This window comes from Brachyhypopomus gauderio, chromosome 13 (assembly GCF_052324685.1).
Source record: "Brachyhypopomus gauderio isolate BG-103 chromosome 13, BGAUD_0.2, whole genome shotgun sequence".
Lineage (NCBI taxonomy): Eukaryota > Metazoa > Chordata > Actinopteri > Gymnotiformes > Hypopomidae > Brachyhypopomus > Brachyhypopomus gauderio.
Window position 1 is genome coordinate 5,937,528 of NC_135223.1, and position 25,446 is coordinate 5,962,973.

The window sequence follows — 25,446 nt, forward strand, 5'->3', positions numbered from 1 at the left end:
TTCTAGCTACTTTTAGGACAACCAATAGCGACTTTCCTTACTGAGGAGTTGGCAACAGTGGACACAGAATCACAGCGCTCTTTCCCTCCACACGGTGAGTGTCTAAGCAGTCCGGTGCTTAAACTTGCTTAGTAAACTAGCTTAGATTAGCTAGCATGCCTTTAATTAACTTGAGATTTGATTAGTATCACAATTTCTATAAAGTTATGTCGCCCTCAAAATAAGTGCACCATGTAGAAGTTTACTTTTCACATGCTAAGTGTGTGTTTCGGTGTTTAACAGGTGAAAATGTTATTTGCTAGATAGCATTAGAGCTGGCCTAATTAGAGCATGTGCCTCTAATTATGTATACCTAAATAATACACAGGTCTAGACTAACATTACTCAAACTATGTCCATTAATGAATGATGTAGAAATGACATTTCAGCTAGAGCTGATTGATATCTTTTAAGAGCCACTCGTCTGTCTGTCTATCTATCCATCCATCCATTTGTGTGTCTATCTTGTTTGTCTGTTTATAATCTGATTATAGATAATCAATTTGTCTATCTATATATCTATCTGTCTATCTCTCTATCTACTTACCTACCTACCTCTCTGTCGTTCTACATTTGGCTTTCTTTCTGGCTGTCCATCTGTCTGTCTGACTGCTTGGATACCATGCCAGGTTCAACCCAAAAGACCTGCCAGTCATGCAAGGCACAAATCAATGTTGAATAGAAGAAACACCTCAAAGCTGATAAATTCCACAAATCTTCTAGTAAGTTAACTAATAATAACTACTCACATGGACTGTTCACATACATGGATTTTGTAATACTTATTGTTAACTTACAGCTCCACAAGTTTAACATTTTGGGTTATTACCCCCTTCTTCTACTTGGGAGGAGGAAGACGAGCCAGGCCACACATTTTGGTTCAGATGTTTTTTGTCCTCACCTTAGTGTTCTGTCTTTGAGATTACAATATTTGTAGCTAAGTCCTAGACTGAATTAAACCACTGTGGTATTGTGTGCTGATTCAGTGTAGTGCCTTAGAAGATCTTGTGGTGCATTTGTAGCGAGACCAGGCCAGTAACACTGTAATTGGAGTGTTAGTGGAGTGTAATGAATAATTTACATTTTATCATAGGGCACAAAAGAAGTCCGTTGGCAGCAGTGTTCTGGGTAGTATGTGAACTTTTTCATTTGTGATTTAATTCGGAAATTAAAATGTGAAAGTTTATGTACTTAATGTAAGCAAGTCACTGCAGAGGATAGAGAGGATTACAAGGCTCATTTCTATTCACACTCCAATTTATAAAAATTTATTTTACGTAATGTGATGCCTTATATTTTGTTTTCTTTTTTTGCAGTGGCATCAAGTGGAAAGTGTCACTGTGTGCGACGAGAAGGACGAGGCACGAGTCCACTCTTGCAACACCGACGGACTTTATTTATATACAAAAGATAGCGCAGACAGCGCACGTATAACACTTACACGTAGGAACATGAATGACTCAGACAAAGACGAGCACGGGACACTGCACAAATGCACATTAAATAGACAGACCACATAATCCCCGAGTAATGACTAAATGAGCCACAGGTGAGACTGATGAACACGCTCGGACACAACCACACCCACGAAGCTCCTCAGACGCAGACGAATAGATGTAGACGACATAAACACACGCCCAAAGGGGAGGGGTCAGGGGCTGTACCGTGACAGAAAGACACATGGGAGCCTTTCAACGAGATATTCCCACAGTAATAATGATTTGAAATAATACTCTAAATTATTCTGTAATGAAGCTCTCATCCGTTCCATGCTGTGAGATATTGTAATGGACAGAACCCCAAGACAACCTCAAAGTTTTAAAGACTCTGTTATTGGTACCCACAGGGCTGCAGTGGCAAACACTAGTTGGACCTTGTCAGGACTCTGAAAAACAAATAAACAACTGTGATTATCTTGCACTATTCAGGGTGGCCAACTGAATAGTTGAAGCATCCGAGCCTCCACCTCCAGACTCTGTAATAGCTTAGTTCACCAGGCAGTCTGCACTGAAACCCCCCACCAGAAATATTTGCTGCTCTCCCACAGGACCTAACTACCTCAGAACCACTGTGTTCATGTATGTTCAATATGACACAGTATATCACTCATCTCAGACACCACTTAGACCACATTGCACTGTACCAGCACTTTACACCATCATGTCTCAATTGTCTCTGGCCTGTTGTATTTATTGTAATGTCTTGTTGTGATATTACCCTATGCTGCACATTTTGCACATTCTTAAACTGCTACCCTGCCGCACTTTATGTTGTCTGTTGTACTGTCGATTTGTGTTGCACCATGGTTCCGGAGAAACAAAATTTCATCACACTGTGTACCTGTACTCAGATGTAATGACAATAAAAAGCCACTTGACTTGACTTGTTTTATCAGTTTTTTTCAATCTCCACTCAGCTATCCTGCAACATATTCATTTTGGAATTTTGATCTTTAGCATCAGTATTTCTAGGTGATGTGTTATTTATTCATCATTACCCTTTGTCATTCATAAGATTATTATTGTTCAATAAAGATATTGTGCAACATCTTAAAACAATACATTTATGTGGAATTAAAGTCTTTACCCCACACACATTTTCTTTACCTACATATCACTTAAAATGTCATGTTGTATTTGTAATTGGTCTTCACCACAGCACCACACTCTCAGAATTAGTTATGTTCGCTATTTCAGTGATACACTATATTGTCTAAGTTTTGGCAAAAGTAACAATCAAAACTTTTGGTCATACAATTACATGCAGAAAGCTCTGGGGCATTGTTGGGTCATTATCACTTCTTTTATTGATTAGTCAGTCACATGTTTACACCAACATTAGACGTGTAATGATTTTCACTTATTCTAAAACATCATTATACTTTAAAATTAATGGTCAGGTAATTTTTGTGCCATGAAGTGCATTCTGCAGGTTTATAGACATGGCCCTGTTCTCAGGGTTCCCACACCTCGGTTAACATCAAATTCAAGGACCTTTCAATGACTTTCCAGGACCAACTTCCTCAAATTCAGGGACTGCACCTGGCACCATTTACCTACTCTTACCCCTGAATATGTTGTCAAAATAATGTTAATTCAATGCAAATTCAAAAGACCGAATGCCATTTCAAGCCATGCATCCTGAAATGTTCTGTGCATGACGTTAAGCACTGATTAAACGAAAACTTAATTCACACACAACATGTCTGGCAATTAAGCAGTGTACCTGTGAGAAGGTGACATTCACGTAAAGCGGCTACACATACGTTAACTACATACAGGAAACACTAGCTTTCGGTGCTGAACAAACAAAGAAATTTCTCTACAGGAGAATGACCAAACTTTTGCAAAGTAAGTCAGCATAGGCCCTGTAGAATCAATATCATTTTAAATGAACTTACGTTGACACGTTGACAGTAGACAAATAATAATAACAATAATACACATATGCATATACACATACAGTACATGTCACCTTGTGGGAGGGGGGGGGGGGGCCCTGCCGGTCGCCCCCGTTTACAGCGGCAGATGTCCTGTTTTTGGTCACGTGATGTTCGTCCCTCAGGTGGGCGGGACCCATGATCCGTCTCACCTGAGGGTCGTTTGTTCGTCTATATATGTCTTGTCTTTGTACCAGTTGACTGCTGGTTATTATTTTCTTAATCTGGATCTATGTCACGGGTATTTGGTTTGCGCACTTTCTATTAAACCATCCTCTTTCCCTGAGACTTGGCGTGATCGCTTCCTTTTTAGTTGCTCACACTGCCCGTCACAGTACATACATAAAACAGAGGAGCAAAGCCATATAATGAGATTAGATTAGAGAAATCTGGTGTGAGATGATTCTTGCATTTTTCAAGTTTTTAAATCTACTTAATGATTCTTAATTAATTCAATCATAAAGAGAAAAGAAGGATTTTAACCACTCCACTTACTGTAGTGAATGTGGTATTTTGCTAAAAGTACGACTACTTTTATGGCATCAGAGAAATCCGAACTTAAGTTTTCCGCATAAAGTAAAATGGTATCAAAAGAAAGAATGTTAAGTTTGAGATTAATTGAGTTTCTAGTGTCCATGCAAAAACTTTGTGAATATTGACATGAAAAAACTAATGCTCCTGGAATTCATCTTCTGACTTACAAAAGGCACATGAATTCACATCAAGTTTAAATCTTCTTTCAAGAAACATGGCTACAGGATATATCTTATTTATTATTTTGAAATGAGTCTCTATTACTTTAGAAGATATGGGCCATTTGACAAGCCATTGTGGTTTTATAATTTGTATTAGGATGTTTCTTTAAAGAATCTCATTCATTCAACTCTGAATATAAAATGACATTTTTGATTAATTGAAATAATGCTAAAGGAATCACTTTGCAGACTTTTTAAAAATCTTTATAACTATCATATCAGATCATATTTTTCAACAAAGGATGAGAAATTTAAAACATTATGACAATCTTTTTCATAGCAATCTTTTGTAAATATTGACTTCCTACCAACTTTGCCCTATTATTCCTTGACTGCGGTCTTCATCCATATGAAATTTCAAACCCCCCAAAATATTCAAGGACCTTCAAAGACGGCTGTCTTTTATGCCTGTTTTCAAAAACTTTCCAGGGCCTTGAACTTATTTTTTCAGATTCACAAACTTTCAAGGATTTCAAGGACCCGTGGGAACCCTGTGTTCTATACTGGCTGTGTACCACAACATAAATGGTAAAGTTGTGTAATGATTAAAAAACCACCTGCTGGAACATCTCACTGGTTAAGTGGCAACAGATCAGTAACATGATTGGATATAAAAGAGCATCCCAGAGAGTCTTTCAGAAGTAAATAAGAAAATCATGGAGGTCTCATCATCAGGGTTAGGGTTAGGGTTTGACCCTGGCCAGTTACAGTTTTTCACATACAGTCATGTGTAACTTTGTGTTCCGTGTACCGGTAAGTTTGTATGTGTGTAATATGTATTGGATATACCACAGAATGTGCAGTGTTCTTGAAATCAAAAGCTTAGCTAGTTTCCATCAGTGGGGAACCGTCAGGGCCCTCTACGTCCTCTCAGAGGGCCTAAAATATTCTTAAAGCATTATTATCCAATTTTATTTTATCTACTTACAGTTTGACAATCGACATCTAAACAATTACAAAAATATAAGCAAATAAAATATTCACCCGTGTCTATTCAATCTGTGTTGGAAGGTGAGGGGTTAAGTGGAAGCCTGTGAGCCTGTGTCTCCCCCTATCAGGAATGTGATGCCCGCTGTTCGTTTACAGAGGGCCTGGCAGTTATAATTCAGCGCAATACCAGTTTCAAATGACAGCAAAATTGACCAATCATATCTTCTCTTTAAGTGGGCGGGCTTAACTGTATGATCATTTCCGCCCGCTGTGGCGACGCTAGCTGTTGTTAGCACCACCGCTAGCTAGTTTCGATATATCCCTTTGACGTCCTCGTGCGCGTTGTTTACATATTCCGCTTCCGAGAACCAGGAGCTGTGAACCTTATTTTGTTTGGAAACTTATTTTGCTTAAGACGTTATTTAGTACATCTATTATTGTTTATTGCGTTTTTAAAGCTGTACTGTCGTCTCAGTTTTTCTTTATTGCAGTTTATTAAGAAAGGAAAAAAAAAAATTTTGGGGGGGGGGGGGGGGGGGGGGTAGCGGGCCCAGGTTTAAAGGTCACGGTTCGCTACTGGTTTCCATCAGAATATACATTCTGCACTGACTGTGACTTATAGTTGCACTGACAACATGACTAAGTATTTTGACTGCCTTGTTCATAGGCAATAAGGCAAGGCAAGGCAAGTTTATTTATATAGCACCTTTCATACACAACGGTCATTCAAAGTGCTTTACAAATAACACACAGACTAGAGACTCTGATGGCACTGACAAATTGCCTGCCTTATTTGCTTTTGGGGCAAAAATAAAGAATTTTGAGTGAAGTATGTGCTTTTGCAGGTATTTCATTGAGTTTTGCTGTTTGCATTAACTGTTTTGAGAAATGCACTTGTTGTGATGCCAATGTAAACCATATTTTGAGAAATGTACCAAATCAACTGAGAAAAACTGTAAAGACATGGTTTGACAGGTTTGGTCTGTAAAGACATGGTTTGACAGGTTTGGTCTGTAAAGACATGGTTTGACAGGTTTGGTGTGCAGGAACTCTATTGGTTTTCACCTATATACACTATATGAGTATATGGCTCACACTATATGAGTATAAGGTACGTGGGCACCTAACCATCATCCCTATATGAGCTTGCTGGACATCATATTCCAAAACCACAGGAGTTACTATGGAGTTGGCCACTCTTCTGAGATGACTTTCCACAAGATTTTGGAATGTGACGGTGGGAATTTGTGGCCATTTATTCAAAACAGCATTTGTGGTATCGGGCATTGATATTGGACAAGAAGGTCTGACTCACAATTTAATTCAAGTTGATCTGTTGGGCAGTCATGGCCTGGTGGTTAGGGAACTGGTCTTGTCACTGGAGGGTTGTGGGTTTGATTCCCAGACCTGAGGCCATGACTGAGGTACCCCTGAGCAAGGCCCTTAACCCTCAATTGCTCACTTGTATAAAAACGAGATAAAATGTAAGTTGGTCTGGATGAGGGCATCTGCCAAATGCCATAAATGTAAATCTCAAAGGTTTTCAATTGGGTTCAGGGCTCTATGCAGACCACTATAGTTTCTCCACACTTGTTAAACCATGCCTTTATGGAGCTGGCTTTGTGCAGTCATGGAACAGGGGAAGGTCTTCCTGTTGCTACAAAGTTGGAATCATATAATGGTGTGAAATGTCTTTGTATACTGTAAAATTACCTTCACTGGAACTAAGGGGCCAAGCTCCAGCTTTAGCCCAATATCCTTATGAGTAATGTAACAAACCATGGTCAATATATATAAAAATATATACACACACACAGTATCTGGCAAATGTCCTGTCGCTTAGCCAAGTTGTAGGAACAACAACAAATAACTTGACTTGTTGTTGATCAATTGAAATCAGAAATAGCTTATATGAAATGCAAAGCCCTCTAGATTATGCTTATTATACCAAAACAAAGTTTTGTATCATTCATTGAGTTTTATCATTAATTAGGTCTTGTTGTATACAAAATAATGTTGAAATTATACACATACTTTATTTTGAATACACAAACATGTTACAATAACATTTGTATTGACCATCTGCAGCCACAGTGGCACTTTGTGGATAAGACTGGCCCTGATCTACAACAAAGAAATATGATGCACGCTTACTCTGCCAAAAGACTTTGTTCTTTCATCAAGCATTCCAATAAATGCTTGACGAGAAAGCCCAGGATCCAGCTCCTTCAGATCCTGGAAAGACTGGAACAGGTCTACATGGAGGATGGTCTGGCGGTTGATGGTAGCAGGCCAATTTCCACAATGTACTAGTTCAAGTCCAGTGGTCCAGCTTTTCATGTACTGAGAACAGCTCAGTGTTGGCAAATTTAGTTGGTACCGTCCTGAAATCAAAAAGAGACGTATAAGCAGTATGAATTCAGTCTTTTGCATTTAATTGAACTGAATCAAGTACTTACCAACAAGGATGACCTCTTTGCCACAGATCAGCTTTAGCTGACTGGGAGAACAGGTACACTGTTGAGGTAGACGAAGCGGCAATAGTAGAACTAAATCACAGAAGACAAGAAAATGAATGGCAACAAAATTAATCAGAGCTGAAAAAACGGATGGCAAACACACTATTTAAAATTATTTAAAACCTTCATGCTTTATCTGGTGTGACCCATCATTCTGAAGTTAGGGTTAGGGTTGATAGAATCCCTCAAACATGGCTTCTGGGTTATGAAGGATGTGCTGATGTATCTGTGTATCACAGAAACTGCACATGAACTGTCATGGCAAACAATCTCTACACCTCAAAACAGATGTGTTTTGCAAGCAGATGTCACAGATATAGGTGTCTGTGTGTTCTGTGATAAATATGTTTTTAACCATGGCTGATCTAGAAGCTGTAACGTTCTGCGCGTTGCAGAGCTAGGAGGCGTACACAAACGCTGAGGATAGCGAGATTTATTAAGGGAAATTCCAAACTCTGAGTCAAACAGAATAGCGCGGGTCAAATCATTTAAGGAGTCCAAACATTGAACGAGTAACGACATACTAACACTAGGAGTACTCACAAAACCAGGCAGGGAAAACGGAACAGGCTGGAACAAAAGGGGTAACACGAATTACAAACACTAGAGCCAGAGAACTTGAACAAAGATATATGAATTGCACAAAATACGCAATACTGGACAGGGAAACACTGGGACTATAAATACACGGCACTAAACTAAACACAAGTGAAGATAATGACAACACAGGCATGGCAGACGAGGGGAAACCATGGAGACAGACAGCAAGGCGGGATCAACGGGCTGGGAACAACACAGACATGAGAAACAGGGAAACCGGAGTGACAGCTAGGAGAGGGGGGCGTAGCCCTACGTGACAGTTAGGAGAGGGGGGCGTAGCCCTACGTGACAGCTAGGAGAGGGGGCGTAGCCCTACGTGACAGCTAGGAGAGGGGGGCGTAGCCCTACGTGACAGCTAGGAGAGGGGGCGTAGCCCTACGTGACAGAAGCATTCCACTTCTCTGAGCTTTGAGCTTGCCGTTCAGCCCAGCTGAGTGGCACAGTGCCCTTCTCTTGTGGAGGAACGTCCCTGAGAAGGTCTTGCAGTGCATTAAGTTCTTGAGCACTATCTGTAAATGTAAGACAAAAAATGTTACTAAATTATTAAATGTGTGACTAACAGTTATGTATGTATAATCTGTGTAACAGATTTCTACTGACCATAATATGTTGGCTCAGGCTGCTGAAATACTGGTTCACCCACTTCAGAACTGCTCCTTTTACCCGAGTTTGGAACAAAAAACAATGTGAGACCAAGGTACATTTTCATTATTCAACTATCAGAAGACCTGTACAATTCAAATTTGGAGACCAAAAACAACATTTATTACGTGTAGTCGAGTTATGAGTCTTTGGGGGAAATTTTGGAATAATTTGTCCTGAATTCTGTCTCCACCGAACACCACCACATACGGGATTTGCCAACCTTCTTTTCTTTCCCTATGACTGTAAAATAAAAATTAGTGCACATACCAGACACACAGATAGATGGATGGATGGATGGATGGATATATATATACAGAGAGACAACAGATACACACAGACAATGAAGACAGACAGATGAACAGCAAGACAGGCAGACAGATAGATGATGGATGGATGGATAGACAGACAGACAGACGAGTGGCTCTTAAAAGTGCCGTTGGGTCGCTATAAAGGATAGTGAGATAGATGGATGTGAGGAGGGATCTGAAAGGTCTGAAAAGAAAAAAAAAAGATGTCAAAACATTTAATGTTAATTAATGTATAACTTCGCAGCATATTACAGATACTGTTAGTAATAAAACACTTCCCAATTGCACCTTTGATTAAAAAGAGAGTATAATTAGGCCTCTCCAACTAGATTTGGTAGTGCACAGTGTGTGAAATGTTAAAATAATACTCTGATAATATTTTAACATATTTATTAAATACTGCCATGTATCATGAAAACTTCTTACTCATGTTTTCACAATTCACATATCAATCAGCTCTAGCTGAAATGTCATTTCTATATCATTCATTAATGGACATACAGTTTGAGTAATGTTAGTCTAGACCTGTGTATTATTTAGGTATACATAATTAAAGGCACATGCTCTAATTAGGCCAGCTCTAATGCTAGCTAGCAAATAACATTTTCATCTGTTAAACAGACACGTTGTTACGGGCATCTGCGTTATCATGTCAGACCTGTTCATTCGGATTGCTTACTGCTGCGTCTCGTTTGGCACCGGCCAATGGTTGTGTCTGGGCCCTCTAACGGGGCGTGGTATGGGTCTTAAAATCTGGACAGCGCGCACTGGTAAGACAGACTTGCAGACAGACTCGCAGACTCGTAGAGCCTCGTAGACAGTTTTGACCATGTGCGTTGTGAGCTGTGAGAACATTTTATTGTATCTCGCGCTAAGAGTGTTTACTTGCCAGGTTTCCATCCAGCGCGTTATGAGTTGTGCAAAATCGTAGCTTGATCGATCTTGACCGAGTGCATTGAGTTGTGAAATCCTTTTAATTGTAGCTCAACGCGTAGACTATGACCAACTGTCGTGAGTAAGGAGATTTTATGGACGCGCCAAGAGACAAGATTTTAGTAGCGCGTGACGAGTATAGAGATGGGCATGTTGATGGCAAATAGACTGAGACACTTTATTGTTTGTTTGGTTGGTGTTTGTATGTGATGTTGTTGGTTCGTACTTTCTTATAAGTGGACAGTTTAGTTGGGCCCTTACATTACATTCATGTAGGGGAACCCTTTGTTAACACACTAGTTTAGGGGCACGTGCCATGTATGTATGTTATTGAAGGTTAGGTTTGGTCAGGTAGGTTAGAGGTCTTATTTTTGTTTCTTTCCTTTGGCACGGTCCTCAGTCCACTTATAAGAAGTGTATTTGTTTGTCTGTTGTTGTTCAACAGTAAGTAAAACATGGCAGCTGAACCCTTTGTGTCTGTGTCCTAGTTCTAGTAGTTCGCCTCCACCCCTCCGTGTCTTTCTTTGTTCGTTCGCCCCTACCTAGACAGGGGCGGGTCGTAACACACGTATTCTTAGCATGTCAAAAGTAAACTTCTACATGGTGCACTTATTTTGAGGGCGACATAACTTTATAGAAATTGTGATATTAATCACATCTCAAGTTAATTAAAGGCATGCTAGCTAATCTAAGCTAGTTTAAGCACCAGAGTGCTTAGACACTCACCGTGTGGAGGGAAAAGCGTGCTGTGATTCTGTGTCCAGTGGCTCATGCGGAAGTGCACACAGTCCCAACAGCTGGGAGGCGCTCACTTTCACTTCAATGTATTAGCTTTCATAAATGAGGCTGTATGAAATGTAGTGCCCTAATGTAGACCCTCCCTTAAACAATCTTTGCTTCAAAACCTTGATATCGATGGGTCGCAATTGCGCTCAAATTCGATAGCAACATTACCAATGCGAGCATAATTGGCCATTGGGTTTCTGCGCAAAATTGTTTACATGAGAATAAACCGCACTGTTTCTCATTGTTTACATGAGAAAAAACTATGTTAGATTTCAGAAAGGCACGCATTGCTGCTCTCTCGCAACTCCCTCCCCCCTTAAAGACGAATCTGTGATCAGAGAGCGACATCTACCAGTTAAGAAGTCAGTGCAGTACATGGAGAGCGTATGCGTCAATAACAGTGCCTCCACACACACAGGTGGAGATGTTAGCTCACGAATGTATTCGAGGCTAATAGGACTTGAAATGATTCGAAATAATTCGCTTTTTATCACATAGTTTATAGTGATCGTAGCACGCGACTCCGCCCACCTCACGCGAACCTGCGCGAACGGTGGAGGCATTTAAACTTGCCGCGTCACATTCTTTGCAATGTTGTTCAAAACGATATGTGGTAGTATAAAGAAATACCCCTCAAAACAGGGGAATGAACAGTTACCTTACGAAGTTTAATGTTGCTTTGTGTTTCAGGTTTGAAAAGTGCTGGAATTTGTTCCGTTTCACAACAAATATCTGTCTGACTGAACGGTTCTCTTGTATTACGTTAACAAATACGAGCCTCTTGTAATTCCAGGACGAAACATGATGAGAGAACGTGAAGACGTTAAGATTGGGCATTAAATAATGTGATAAAAAGCGAATTATTTCGAATCATTTCGAGTATATGTATAAATATTTAACTTAATTAAGTTTAACGCGCTGGGAAATATTGAAATGGACCTTTAAAGTGACGTACAAGTGTTTTAATTCCACCTTGTAAAGGTGTATGAACCTGGCAAACATGACTTTGTTCATTGCGCTGAAGCGTGGCACGGTGGCTACGTCATTTTCGCCGCGCGGACCCTCGCGCCGCGTCAAGTATAAAACCAGGCTTAACTCGTTATATAGCCAAAGAGATGCTGCCGTTAAATACGGTCGAAAAGAAAACATTTATAAACATGCTGCAAAGATTTGACAAGCAGTATGAACTGCCAAAGAAAACCTATATCTCCCAAACTGCCATTCCAACCTTATATAATGAAGTGAAAGATGGCATTCTGAAGGAGATTAAAGACATCTCATTTTACTCTGCCACTACAGATATGTGGTCAAGCTCAAATATGACCCCATACATGAGCTTTACAATACATTACATTACTGCAAACTGGTGTAATTTTATTATTATGCTACTATATTATTGTGGCACATTGTCTTAAAGCTCCTTTGGGGAGCCCAGAAGCAAGAAATTCTTTAATTCTATAATGGCAATTTAAAATGACAATATTATCATTTATCGCAATAATTTCTGGGACAATATATCATTCTGAAAACTTTGTTATCGTGACAGGCCTAGTTGGGATGTTTCCATACGTGGTCTATTATGAGTGAATTCCTGTTACAAGTGAAGTTAAAAAAACGAACAAGGATGACAAAGTAAATTCCAGAGTAGTATAATCCAGGTTCAGAAAGTAAAAGTCCTCACCAGGATTTTGCTCAGGCTTCCTGGATTGTGTTGATTCCACTAATTTTACCTGGATTGCACCAATTAGAAAATCTAGCAAGATTGAGCAAATTCCTGGTGAGGACTTTTACTTTCTGAACCTGGATTATACAACTCTGGTAAATTCCTTTGTTAAAGTGGCAACCCTGCACATCACTTCTGGTCTTTTTAGTGAAGAATTCTGACCGAATCCCACTGTATCCTGGGCATTACACTCAGGAAGTGCGTCTCTTTCTCAACTCGCAAAATGTCAAAAGTCTAATCTTTTTTTAATCCATCATTATTTAAGCTTGGATACTAATCAGTTCATTTAGGCGTATCCGAACCTGAGAAGAACCAGAAACGGAGAATAAAAGAAGGAGTACATTTAGGAGAAAATTACATTTGTCTCCACACATAAAAAAGTAGCCAAAGACAAACCTAACAATCCCTAAACTATGAAACATATCTCTCTCTCAATTCACTTCAAGATTGCTTTATTGGCTCGACCAATTTTAACAATTGTTTTGACCAAGCAGCAGTTTAAGAACAAACCTAAACATAAAAAGCACTAATAGAAAATAAGAAAATTTAAAAACACATGAAAAAAAATTAATAAAGCGATTATGTTGGGTCTTTTTAGTGAAGAATTCTGACCGAATCCCACTGTATTCTGGGCATTCGCTCAGGAAGTGCATGTCTCTCTCAGTCTGTGTCTCTCTCTCAACTCGCAAAACGTCAAATGTCTAATCTTTTTTAGCGTTTGCTTTAATATACTGTACAGAGTAGATACTATGATCAGTTTGGACACCTACATATAGCCTAGGGATTGTTTTTGTCAGGACTCTGCAAGTATTTACATACTCGTAACATCTTGTACGCAGCTCTCTGCGTACGCATGAGTACACATTCCACTGTTTAGTTTTGCGTACGATTTCATACACATAGGGAATGAGACCGGGTTGATATTTCTTGGTGTAATGGTGTAATCTTCCAAAAAAGAAAAATATTTAAGAATAATGCTTTGACAGGCTCCTTGAAAAAAAAAACAAAACACATTTAAAAATAATCTTGATCTTTGTGAAAGTCATTTTAGATGCTGGCTACACGATTAAGCTAAAATGGGCCATGTTATCACAAACTTTTACAAAGACATTACATATAAATTGAGGCCCAGGTTTGACTCTCTCCGGCCACCCACGGCAAAAAAACAACCAATGAAAAAGAATACAAAGCAAGATTAGCAAACACCCCTGCACAGCTTGCCAGAGCGTAAACCATGATTTGAAGGATCCAAAGGTCACAGAGGACTGGTTGGACTGGTGTCTGTGGTGATGATCTAAATGCATTTAATAAAGAAGTATTTGTTCAACTTTTTACTTCATGTAATGTTTCATGGCGTTGTTTCTATGGCACAACAAAGACAATAGTGTCAATTTACTGTTAAAATTAAAAAGAAATTACTGTGGTGCTGCATGACTTCACTGGTCCATTTTAACTGAACCTTGAGACAAAGATAAAGAGGAAACCTGCTGAGCTTCTAACTCTTATAAATCTAAAACAATGATATTTTCCCCATACTACATTTTCCCTATTTTCATGTTATACATGAGTCCTTTATGTAATTCCTGTTTAGTCCCATCTGTCATCCTTTATCCATCATCCACACTGGTTAGTCAGGGCAGTGGGTTGGTCCTCCATCATATCTGGTTAGGCAGGAGTTGGCCGGCCCAGGATGGATCTCTGGAAATGGTGGTCTCTCCTCATCTCAGTGTTCCTCGTGTAGGCGGGCAGCCATGTGGAGAAGGTAATTAGGTCTTCACCCGAATTGTTCCTTCCCCTGTTTTTGAGGGGTATTTCCTTACACTACCACATATCGTTTTGGAGAACATTGCAAATAATGTGACGCTTCCAGCAGGGGCGAGGCTAGGGTATTTTTAGTGGTGCTAGAGCACCACCGTGAAGTTGCTCAGCACCCCCTGGCTCAACACATTTTTTAAATATTATATTATGCAAAAAACTTGCTCTGCACCTGCGCAATACTTTGGTATTGTGCCTCTGTGAGCACTGGGGGCTGGGCACCCCTAAAGACCAGATCCTAAAATCGCCCCTGGCTTCCAGTATAAACACTCCAATAGGCTCGTGCGCAGTGTGCAGAATCGATCGCTATGCCTTCTCTCCTGTGTGAATGCGCTGGTGGTTGTAGAGATTACCCCTATTATTAAAACTCTTCCCACACTCTGAGCAGTGATATGGCTTCTCTCCTGTGTGAATGTGTTGGTGTTGCTTAAGATTAGCGTACTGATTATAACTCTTCCCACACTCTGAGCAGTGATATGGCTTCTCTCCTGTGTGAATGCGCTGGTGTTCGTGGAGCCTACTCTTATTATTAAAACTCTTCCCACACTCTGAGCAGTGATATGGCTTCTCTCCTGTGTGAATGCGCTGGTGTTCCTGGAGCCTACTCTTATTATTAAAACTCTTCCCACACTCTGAGCAGTGATATGGCTTCTCTCCTGTGTGAACGCGCTGGTGTCGCTGGAGACGACTCTGATGAGTAAAACTCTTCCCACACTCCAAGCAGTGATATGGCTTCTCTCCTGTGTGAATGCGCTGGTGTTGCTTAAGACTACAGTACCGAGTAAAACTCTTCCCACACTCTGAGCAGTGATATGGTTTCTCTCCTGTGTGAATGCGTTGGTGCAGTTGAAGATATCTCTGTGTAATAAAACTCTTCCCACACTCTGAGCAATGATATGGCTTCTCTCTTGTGTGAATGCGCTGGTGCTTGTGGAGACTACTCTTATTATTAAAACTCTTCCCACACTCTGAGCAGTGATACGGCTTCTCTCCTTTGTGAATGCGCTGGTGGTTGTAGAGATTACCCTTATTATTAAAACTCTTCCCACACTCTGAGCAGTGATACGGCTTCTCTCCTGTGTGAATGCGCTGGTGTTGCTTGAGAGAATTGTGCTGATTAAAACTCTTCCCACACTCTGAGCAGTGATACGGCTTCTCTCCTGTGTGAATGCGCTGGTGGTTTTGGAGATTACTCTTATTATTAAAACCCTTCCCACACTCTGAACAGTGATATAGCTGCTCTCCTGTGTGAATGCGCTGGTGCAGTTGAAATCTACTCTGTTGAGTAAAGCTCTTCCCACACTCTGGGCAGTGATATGGCTTCACTCCTCTGTGAATGTGCTGGTGTCTGCGGAGATTACTCTGTGTAATAAAACTCTTCCCACACTCTGAGCAGTGATATGGCTTCACTCCTCTGTGAATGTGCTGGTGTTTGCGGAGACTACCGTCATAACTAAAACTCTTCCCACACTCTGAGCAGAGATACGGCTTCTCTCCAGTGTGAGTGTGTCGGTGCTGCTGGAGACTACCGTGATGCCTAAAACTCTTCTCACACTCTGAGCAGTGATACGGCTTCTCTCCTGTGTGAATGCGCTGGTGTTGCTTGAGAGAATTGTGCTGATTAAAACTCTTCCCACACTCTGAGCAGTGATATGGCTTCTCTCCTGAGTGAATGTGCTGGTGTTGCTTGAGATTACCCCGTGTAATAAAATTCTTCCCACACTCTGAGCAGTGATATGGCTTCTCTCCTGAGTGAATGTGCCGGTGTTGCTTGAGATTACCCTGTGTAGTAAAACTCTTCCCACACTCTGAGCAGTGGTAGCTTTTCTCCTTTTCCATGCTTCCTGATTTCAGCTGTCTGACATACTCCTTATAGATAAATGTGTTTATGTGGGTAAATTTGACGTATTTAGGAAGGAGGACACAGCAGTAGATGATGTGTCAATTGACAGTATTGATTTCTAAAGGGGAAAAAGATGAAACATTAATATGAGAAGTGTTTAGTATTGTGCAGAGCCCAAAGACATTCATACTAAAAACAGGCATGAAAATGGGTCAGGGGTTTAAAAAGGTGAGAAGACCAGGGGGTGAACATATTTTGTGTCACCGTTAACTACACAGTGTTGATGCGAACGTAATAGGTCTATCTATCTACCTATTTTTCACAAGAGCTTGTGGCTAGCTCTGACAGTGTTCAACGCAAGCTGTAGCGAATGGCAGTAACTTTGTTTTACTGCAAAATATGAAAACAATTGAAACCATTACTCGCCCAATTAAATCCACTGGGAAATGTACGATCTGGTAAATAAATGTACGCTCTTCTGCCTTGTCCCCGGCGTAGATAGCACTAAGCTCTGCTTCTCGTTCCGCTTAGCAATAAATGAACAACACGAATGATGTCACAACATGAATGAAGAACGTTCGTATGACTGGAATGCAATTTGGCCTCTATGATGGTTCTGGGCATAAATTGCTGGCCACTGTGTCATTGAAATTGCCGATTTCGGAAGTGCTCTGTGAATTTCGCCGAAAGGTGACAGATTTTCATGCCTGTAAAAACCATCATGAGAAGAGCTAGGCTTCATTCCTTCACTAAAATGAAAACACTTGTCCAATTTGTGATACATGTCACTCTCTGTTTGATCCAGTGCCACTGTTCAGGCTATAGGGACTTTTATTGTGTAGGGCTCATCAACTTCATATTCAAAGTTGTTTTCCTTCCTCTCACTCATGGTGCTGTAGAGCTGCTTTGGTCTGTTGAAGCTCCTTATGAGTTCCAGCAGTGTGATTTGATCTTTTAAATTATTGTGCCTCTTTGCATCAGATAATTAATCTATGGGCAGCACCAAGATATCACAGAAAATGCCGCATTTAATGGGCAAAATGTTCTTTTCATGGTTTGTGATGTGATTTTCACTGCTGTGAATTTAGTAGGGTCCTATTTCTACTGTTTGAGGATGAACAAAATTTTTTTTAGCAGTGATAAAAATGTTAGCTTTTCATGATACTTTAAACTGGTTTTACAGATAACTGTGTATAATACAATGATTACTGTACATAACAGTGTCACAATTCCTTTATCATTTCAACAGTTATATAACAAATGCATTACTAGCTATTCAGTGGAGTTAGAAAATAAAACTACCTGTGTATAATGAGATTCAAAGATACTGTGTTAATACTGCGTAAAAGGATGTATATAACCCAGCCTGTATGTGTAATGAGTTTGAGAGCCTGTTTAAAGATCCCAAAGCACCCAAAACAACCAAGTTGCATATGTATTATATGTATCCAAATCCAAAAGGTAAAATTGGGCCTACAGGCTATCTGTTGGTTGTGTGTGTGTTTTAAATGGTTGCTAATTCATGTGGATGCTGAGGAATGTGTCACAGGTTTTAAAAATAACTTACCTCTTCAGAAGATCTCATCAACTGTCTCACTGTTAAACCAACTTCAACATTCACGTAGGACTGCAAATGATTAAAATATTCTTTTTACTTTTTCACACTTCATACTTCACACTTCCATATTTATATGAAATGAAAAATGCAGGTAAAAACATGCACATGGGATGTAGATGTAACATTTACTTTATTCCAACTGTACTTCAACATAGATCTCCATGTCATTTCTTATTAACGCCATGTCATGCTTACAGCGTGGCAGTAAGAGGTGTTTTGAGATCTGCAGTATAGGCCAGTTCTACTGCCATCTTCTGGTGAAATATAAAATAGCTTTGAGTACAAGTGTATTAATGATGGGAATTATGGCTCTTTGAAGGGAGCCAGATCTTTTCGCATCCCTTTTAAAGAGCCGTTCAAAAATGTCTCTTTGTTCTTTTTATTTATGTTTTTTAAGGTAGCAGGAGGCGCTACTGGGTAAACTATAAGACTTATTGATATTAATATTAATTAATCTAGTAAAACCATTATATTAATATCATTGATGAAGGATTATGTAACAAATATTTTAATAATAAAAATATATTGGTTGGCAAATATATTTTATTAACAATAGCCTATTTCAGTGGTTTCCAAACTTTTTCTGCCGTGCCCCCCCTTTAGTAGATGAGAATATTTTGCCCCCCCTCCCCCCCTATTGACACATGTGCACATATTTTACTTCCAAGCTCCACGCCCCCCTGCAATAGCTCCGCGCCCCACCTAGGGGGTGCGCCCCCCACTTTGGGAACCACTGGCCTATTAATTTGATAAAAATAACTGCAATAAATAAAATTTGTATAATCTGTTGTATAACATTTCAAGCATTAAAAACAATTAAAATAAATTTTGCTAAATTACATTTTCTAGCACTGCTCATTTGCTGAACTTTCTCTTTAGCTCAACTACGGCTCACTCACGCGCACGTGCTCGCTCTCCGCTCGTGGAGGGTGGTTTCGGAATTTAACTTCAACAGTAAACAGCTCTCACTATGTTTCCCTCTACTGATGTGAAGCAGAGTGGGTGGACTACAGCAGATTTGAAAGAAATAAACACACAAATAAATACATTTATACGGCTCCCATCTAGAGGTGCGACTCGGTTCATTTTGTTCATTTTAAAGAGCCATTCAATAGAATCAGATTGTTTGCAAATACTATAAAACTACAATACAATAATACTATGAATACTACAGTGTATTGATACTGTGGGCAACAGTGCTGTCGGGCTGCATATTGTCCCCCGGGCCGGACCACAGACAGGAACATAGACCAAGAGATTAAGGAGAGCACAGAAGAGAGAGACAAGGGAAGTGTAAAAACACACGAGCAGTGGTAGAAACACTGATCCACATAAAAAGGAAAACTAATCAGACTATGAGACCAGAGACAGCTGGAAACAATAAACAGGGAGCGAACAAACCGAAGAAAAACTGTGGCAACGACAACAAAGGCGGGTCTAAAGGAACACAAACACTAGACTGACAAGTAGGGGCGGAGCTAGACAGGACTTCTAGCTAACAAGCTTAAGTTTAATTTCAGAATAGTTTGCTTCAGAATAGTCTGATATAAAGAGAATGATCAAGCTACTAGTGTTGTCACGATACTAAGAATTACAACTTCGATACGATACTTTAAAAAGTATTGAAATTCGATACCATTTTCGATACCAAAAGTCAGATACTGTGCTCATTTCCGTTTTAAAGCCTTTTTATTTATTTTTTTATAAACAAACAAATGAATATTGTATTTTATTTCACAAATGTCAAATAAATAAAAGGTGTAGTCCCTACCACATTAAAACAGAAAAATAAATAACTGCACATTAATATAAATTTACATAAATAATAGTAGTGCACTCTGGAATTCAATTTAGAAGTCAAAAAAGGCTAGTACAAAAGGTGTATTTTAAGTATACTTTAAACAACTTTAACTTTAAGTCTTTAAGTAACTAAAACTTCAGTATTAGAGTAGAGTTCAGTATTCATAGATGATTGATCCATTATAATACTATCACTCTTTTTTCTCCCTGTATGCTGTCGCAGTTACGGCTCTTAAACCAAGAATATGACAAACATTTGCTAGGATACCATAATCGGACACAATCTTGTATGCTATAATACTAGAAATGGGAATAATCACCAAGCTCTTGGAATGTTTTGTACAAATCTGCGTGCCTTCAGGTGTTTGGCCAGATTCGTTGTGTTAAGCTAGGTTTAAACTTTCGCGAGTGACCGTAGCGTGCGAGTCCGCACACCTCGCGCAACCCTGCTCGAACAGTGGAGGCGCTTAAACTTCCCGCGTCTCACATTCTGTGCAGTGTTGTCTGAAACGATATGTGGTAGTATAAAGAAACACCCCTCAAAAACAGTGGAAGGAACATTTGCCTGACAAATTTTAATGTTGCTTTGTGTTTCAAGCTTGAAAAGTGCTGGAATTTAGGTTAAAGTGCTTGAAAATGCTTGAAACAAATATCTGTCTGACTGAACAGTTCTCTTGTATTACGTTAACAAATACGAGCCTCTTGTAATTCCAGTACGAAACATGAGAGAACGTGAATACGTTAAGATTGGGCGTTTTGAAAATGAACAACCATTAAATAATGTGATAAAAAAAGCGAATAATTTCGAGTACATGTATAAATATTTAACTTAATTAAGTTTAACGTGCTGGGAAATATTGAAATGGACCTTGAAAGTGACGTACAAGTGCTTTAATTCCCCCTTGTTAAGGTGTATGAACCTGGCAAACATGACTTTGTTCATTGCGCTGCGGCGCGCGCTAAGTTTCAAAATTTGAGAGGTGCACGACCTCGCGAATCAACAGCGCGCGAGACACCGTGATTACATCATTTTCACCGCGCGGACCCTAGCGCTGCTCGCGGCGCGTCAAGTATAAACCAGGCTTGCGTTGAAATGTTCCGAAAGCTCCTCTTGCAAGCTGGCTTGTTCATGTCCTTCGGTTTTCCATCTGTATCTGCTTTGAATCCAAAGTATTTCCACACAGCACTTCTGCTGCTTTCCTTGCTTATTAAGACGGGCTGCGAACACACTGCGTTTGCTTTAGCTGCCATTTCAGCATTGCAATCTGTTCTGTGCATTACGGCAGCTTGGGTGGGTCAAACGAAAGCGCATTTTATGTAAAAAGAATTTATTGGCTCCTTTGGTTGGTACAGCTTTAAAGCACCGTTTGCAGACTGTTCTTGATGTGTCCACGGGGTTGCCATGACTGAAATGTATGCAAAATAATTCCATATTTCGCTTCGTGCACAAGCTGAGGACAGTCCGCAATATTGCTTGTATTAGCAGCCATCCTACACGTTTTCTTCTTATTCTGCAGAGAGGAGGCAAGCGCTGCACTACTGTACGCGCACACTGCCCCCGTGTGGCACTCTTTGGAAATACTGCTCTTTTAAAAAAAAAAAAACACTCAATCCTATAGCACCGGTACTAAGCAAATTGGGTATTGTACCGTTTTAATGACGAAGTATCACGATACTACTCTAGTATCGGTATACCGTGCAACACAAGCTACATAAATGACCAAATAGGGTAAACGTGCCTCAAGCTCACCCAAATCTAAAATTTGACGTATTCAAAGCGAGTCATTCTGTTTAGCAGGAGATGTTAAAAAGTTAAAATGAAATATTAATCTTTCATGTAACAATGTTAATTTTAATGTTAATAGTTTTACAATTTATAATAAAGTTATTAAAGTTTAAAAGTCAAAAGTCTGAGACGTGCTTAATTGGTACAGCTCACAAGAATTTTACATTTAAAGTTATTGTTAATGTAAATAATTTCAATTATTTATTAATTTAGACATGGAAAGTCTATAAAAATAAGATACTGCTAATTATTTTACCTTCAGTTACACAGAAAACTGACAATGATTGTTTTTAGACCATTACTGAACTATTCACATAGGCAGTCTATAAGTGAGCACCCTGAACTTAATGGCGACAGAAATACTTTCGCAGTTAACATAATGAACTTTATTTTAACACCAGTATTTTGTCACAAAAATATTCTTTACCGTGTACTATATAATCATAAACGTTTGTAGTGAAGCTAGAAATACTGATTTGTTTATACTTGAGCTATTCTCCAATGCGTTTACAATGTACTCCAGTTTTTATGCTGCTGTACCCTTTAAGCTCATGTAAAAATGATACAAAATCTTTTTTTTTTAATCCTGCAATCTACAAATATTTCTCATCCATTTGGAAATAACTGATGTGCTAAATTGTAAAGCACAAGAAATTGTGTGATTTAATATATTTGTGTATTCAGCAATCTCATATGACTAGCATGCTAATTACAAATTGCGGCATTTTCTTGCATTCCAAGTTCCAACTTGTGCTAGGTTGTATTAAAATGATTCATCTCTTAATGGCCACAGGGAAGAGGGAACATTGACAGGATGTTTTCAGAATATGCAGCAGTATGATTGGCTTTAAAAAACTACATGTATTGATTTAGTTATCAAGCAGTATAATAAGTTGTTTCTTTATTAGCATAATTTGTGTTCAAAGTGTGCTTAATAGAGGTTTACACCCTAAATTATCGCTTTGGTGAATTATCTCTTCAGATGGGAAGACTTAACTGACTTGTGCTCATGGTGATATAAGAACTATTTTTCCCACCCTAAATTTAAACGATGAATTTGACTTACTAAATGTTTTAGTAAAATTCACATTTGATATTCGCCGTCGCTGATAAATAACAAACTATTAGACAAAACAGATGGGTTTAAAACTCAAATGGTGATCCCACAGATCTCAAAGACCGTTACCAAAACTACATGCACTCTAAGTAACTAACATGCAAACCTGAAATAATGCATGTTATTCCAGTCATTTATTTTGTCTTCACTGAAACTGGAATGAATGGTAAAAACACATTATAAGACTCTGAAAGACCAAAGTCTGAAAGTTACAAGGTTGCTGGTGTAGGTCCACCATGTTATATCAAGACTAAAGTCAGTGCAGCTGTCTACCTGGACATTTTTAGAGCATTTCATGCTTCCCTCTGTCGACAAGCTTGTTGGACTACCAGCAGGACTTGGCACCTGTACGTACTGCCAAAAGTACAAATACCTGGCTTAATAACCACAGTAACGCTGTGCTTGATTGGTCAGCAAGCTCGCCTGACCTAAATATCATAGAGAATCTATGGGATATTGTCAAGAGCAGGATGAGAGTCACCAGACCCAACAATGCAGTCTAGATGAAGGCTGCTATCAAAGCAACCTGGGTTTCCATAACACCTCAGCAGTGCCATAGGCTGATCGGCTCCATGCCACGCCGCATTGATGCAGTTATTCATGCAAAAGGATCCCCACAAAGCCACCAATTCCTCAGAAATATTTGTTATAAGATAGTCGTCTTTAAAAAACAAGCTATGGACAATTATTCCACCAAAAGAAGGGGAATGTATATGTACAAAACGTTATAACTGATAAATAAACTAGATATTATAAATAAACTAGTTTTTTTTTCAGCGTGAGATATCAGAAGTGTGGTGTGAGAGCGTGTGAAGACGGTCAAATGCGTGTGTCTCACGCTCAATGCGTGAGAGTTGGCAACCCTGATAATAAAAAAAATAAGTATGAACTAACCTACAACTGAGTGCAAAATAAATATTAAATTAAGAGCAACATTAAGATAAAAACTGTACATTCAGATGAAAATATCAACTTAAATGTGCAATCAAAAAGAATGTGAGTGAGTGGCAGCGCAAACGTGAAATCACCTCCTTAGCAACAGTTCTCTGGGTGACAGTACGTTCAGTGAACGAATCAGAGAGTGAACGAGAGCTTTCATTTCATGAACGAATCAGAAAGTGAACGAGAGCTTTCAGTTCATGAACGAATCAGAGAGTGAACGAGAGCTTTCAGTTCATGAACGAATCAGAGAATGAACGAGAGCCCTAAGTACAGTGAACGAATCACTGAACGAATCACTGAGCATCCGCAGTTCCCTCGCAATGAATGTGTCCGCCTCCAAATTCGCGGGTGATTCGGTTATTCACAGACCACACAGTAGTTCCCCTGCCGCTGCTGAGCTCAATTACTGAACTGAAAAGGAACGAATCAGCTGAGGAAGTGATTCGATTCAGTTCGTTCACTCAAATGTTTCGTTTATTTGAACGAATCGTTCGCGAACGACACAACACTACTGCGCATGCTCCGCGGGGAGCTTTGTTACTGTCCCAGTCGACAACTCTTGACAAGAGATAAAACGTCGGAGAAATTGTACATTTTTGTTTTGTACGCAGTAAATGAATTATATGAATCCCTGTTTAACCAGTTATGTCCGTGTTCAGTGAGTTATTCCTTTTCGCCGGTGTATTATCCGAAGCGCACGTCAATAACTATAATAAAACTACTAGCATACTACTACTACTAACTAGCTTTTTTCTTAGTCACTGAGCTACTAAACAAAAGAACCAAATGTAGTAATATTTGTATAGTAACAAATAATATATCTGGCTGGGTTAGTTAGCGGTAGATCATCTATTATAAAAACAGCTTACAACATTGAATTTTCGACCAACTTAGCCATGACACGAGATTCAATCGTGAGGTACCGGAACGAACAAAATAATCTGGTTAAAAATGTTACGTGTTCGTGTTACGTACTACTAAGTTAAGTACTTACAGAAGGTCAACCAGTAGTCCAACACGTCCAGACACCAACACAGTAGACTAATAGATGCAACACAACTAAACGACGGATGCTGATATTAAGGTTAAGAAACCTGTGGTCTGAAATGCACGATGGTGACGGTAGGGCAGTGGACCAAACCACTGTGTGGTTTATAAAGGGGGGTCACGTAATCCTTCAAAACTTAAAAACAAATATTAAGCGTCTATAATCAGTATACATTCGTTCCATGCATATTATTGTTTATTTTTATTTTTTATTGATTAATTAAAAAATAAATGTTGCTCAAGCACAACTAAAAATGACAGTGAAGTTTTTTTTTAACGGACGGTTGTCTCTGATAAGCTGAAGAAATGTTTAAACCATAGAAAATATATGATTAAATATAGAGTTTAACAAAACAGAACCCCCACTCCTTACCATGTGCAGTATGTTTTAGAAATACTGACGTTTGACAGTTTGCTTCAATTTCACCATATACAATTTAGATGCCCTCTGCACTATAGAAACAAATATTTCTAACCTTTCCACTGAGAAAGTGATTATATGCATCCAAATTGTTGTGAGCTTTCACTGCCTCTCTGGTGTAAACATACTCTGTTTCAGCAACATTGTGATACACATCTGGCTATGTCACTTCAGATAAACATTTGGAAACAGTGGGGGAAAAATGCCTTCTTAAATTGTTCATGTCTGAGACTCAGTTTTGTTTTCTTCCATTTCTGTGATCTCACATCACATTCTGTCTTCATATGGGACACCCAGCAAGACCCTGTAAGACAGTGGACATCCGTGTTCCTCTTTCCCCAAATGACTGATATTTGTGGAGGATGTTTGAGTGTGTCAGA

At 39.3% G+C, this 25,446-nt stretch overlaps 1 protein-coding gene across 5 annotated transcripts; it reads right to left on the reverse strand.

Annotated features, from left to right (window-relative positions):
* Nucleotides 1-1,412: 1,412 nt before the first annotated feature.
* LOC143473459 (uncharacterized) lies at nucleotides 1,413-24,731 on the reverse strand. 5 transcript variants are annotated; one of them, XM_076970466.1, is made up of 8 exons: nucleotides 24,593-24,731; nucleotides 17,903-17,962; nucleotides 9,053-16,453; nucleotides 8,883-8,938; nucleotides 8,662-8,791; nucleotides 7,806-7,908; nucleotides 7,623-7,712; nucleotides 1,413-7,547 (listed from the first exon to the last, which is right to left on the reverse strand). In XM_076970466.1, exon 3 carries the CDS (start codon nucleotides 16,329-16,331, stop codon nucleotides 14,799-14,801), a length of 1,533 nt encoding a protein of 510 aa, XP_076826581.1. In that variant the 5' UTR covers nucleotides 16,332-16,453; nucleotides 17,903-17,962; nucleotides 24,593-24,731; the 3' UTR covers nucleotides 1,413-7,547; nucleotides 7,623-7,712; nucleotides 7,806-7,908; nucleotides 8,662-8,791; nucleotides 8,883-8,938; nucleotides 9,053-14,798. The 5 variants fall into 5 exon arrangements, with proteins under 5 accessions (XP_076826581.1, XP_076826582.1, XP_076826580.1 ...); XM_076970467.1 differs by lacking the exon at nucleotides 7,806-7,908; XM_076970465.1 differs by having other exon boundaries at nucleotides 7,623-7,908.
* Nucleotides 24,732-25,446: the final 715 nt, after the last annotated feature.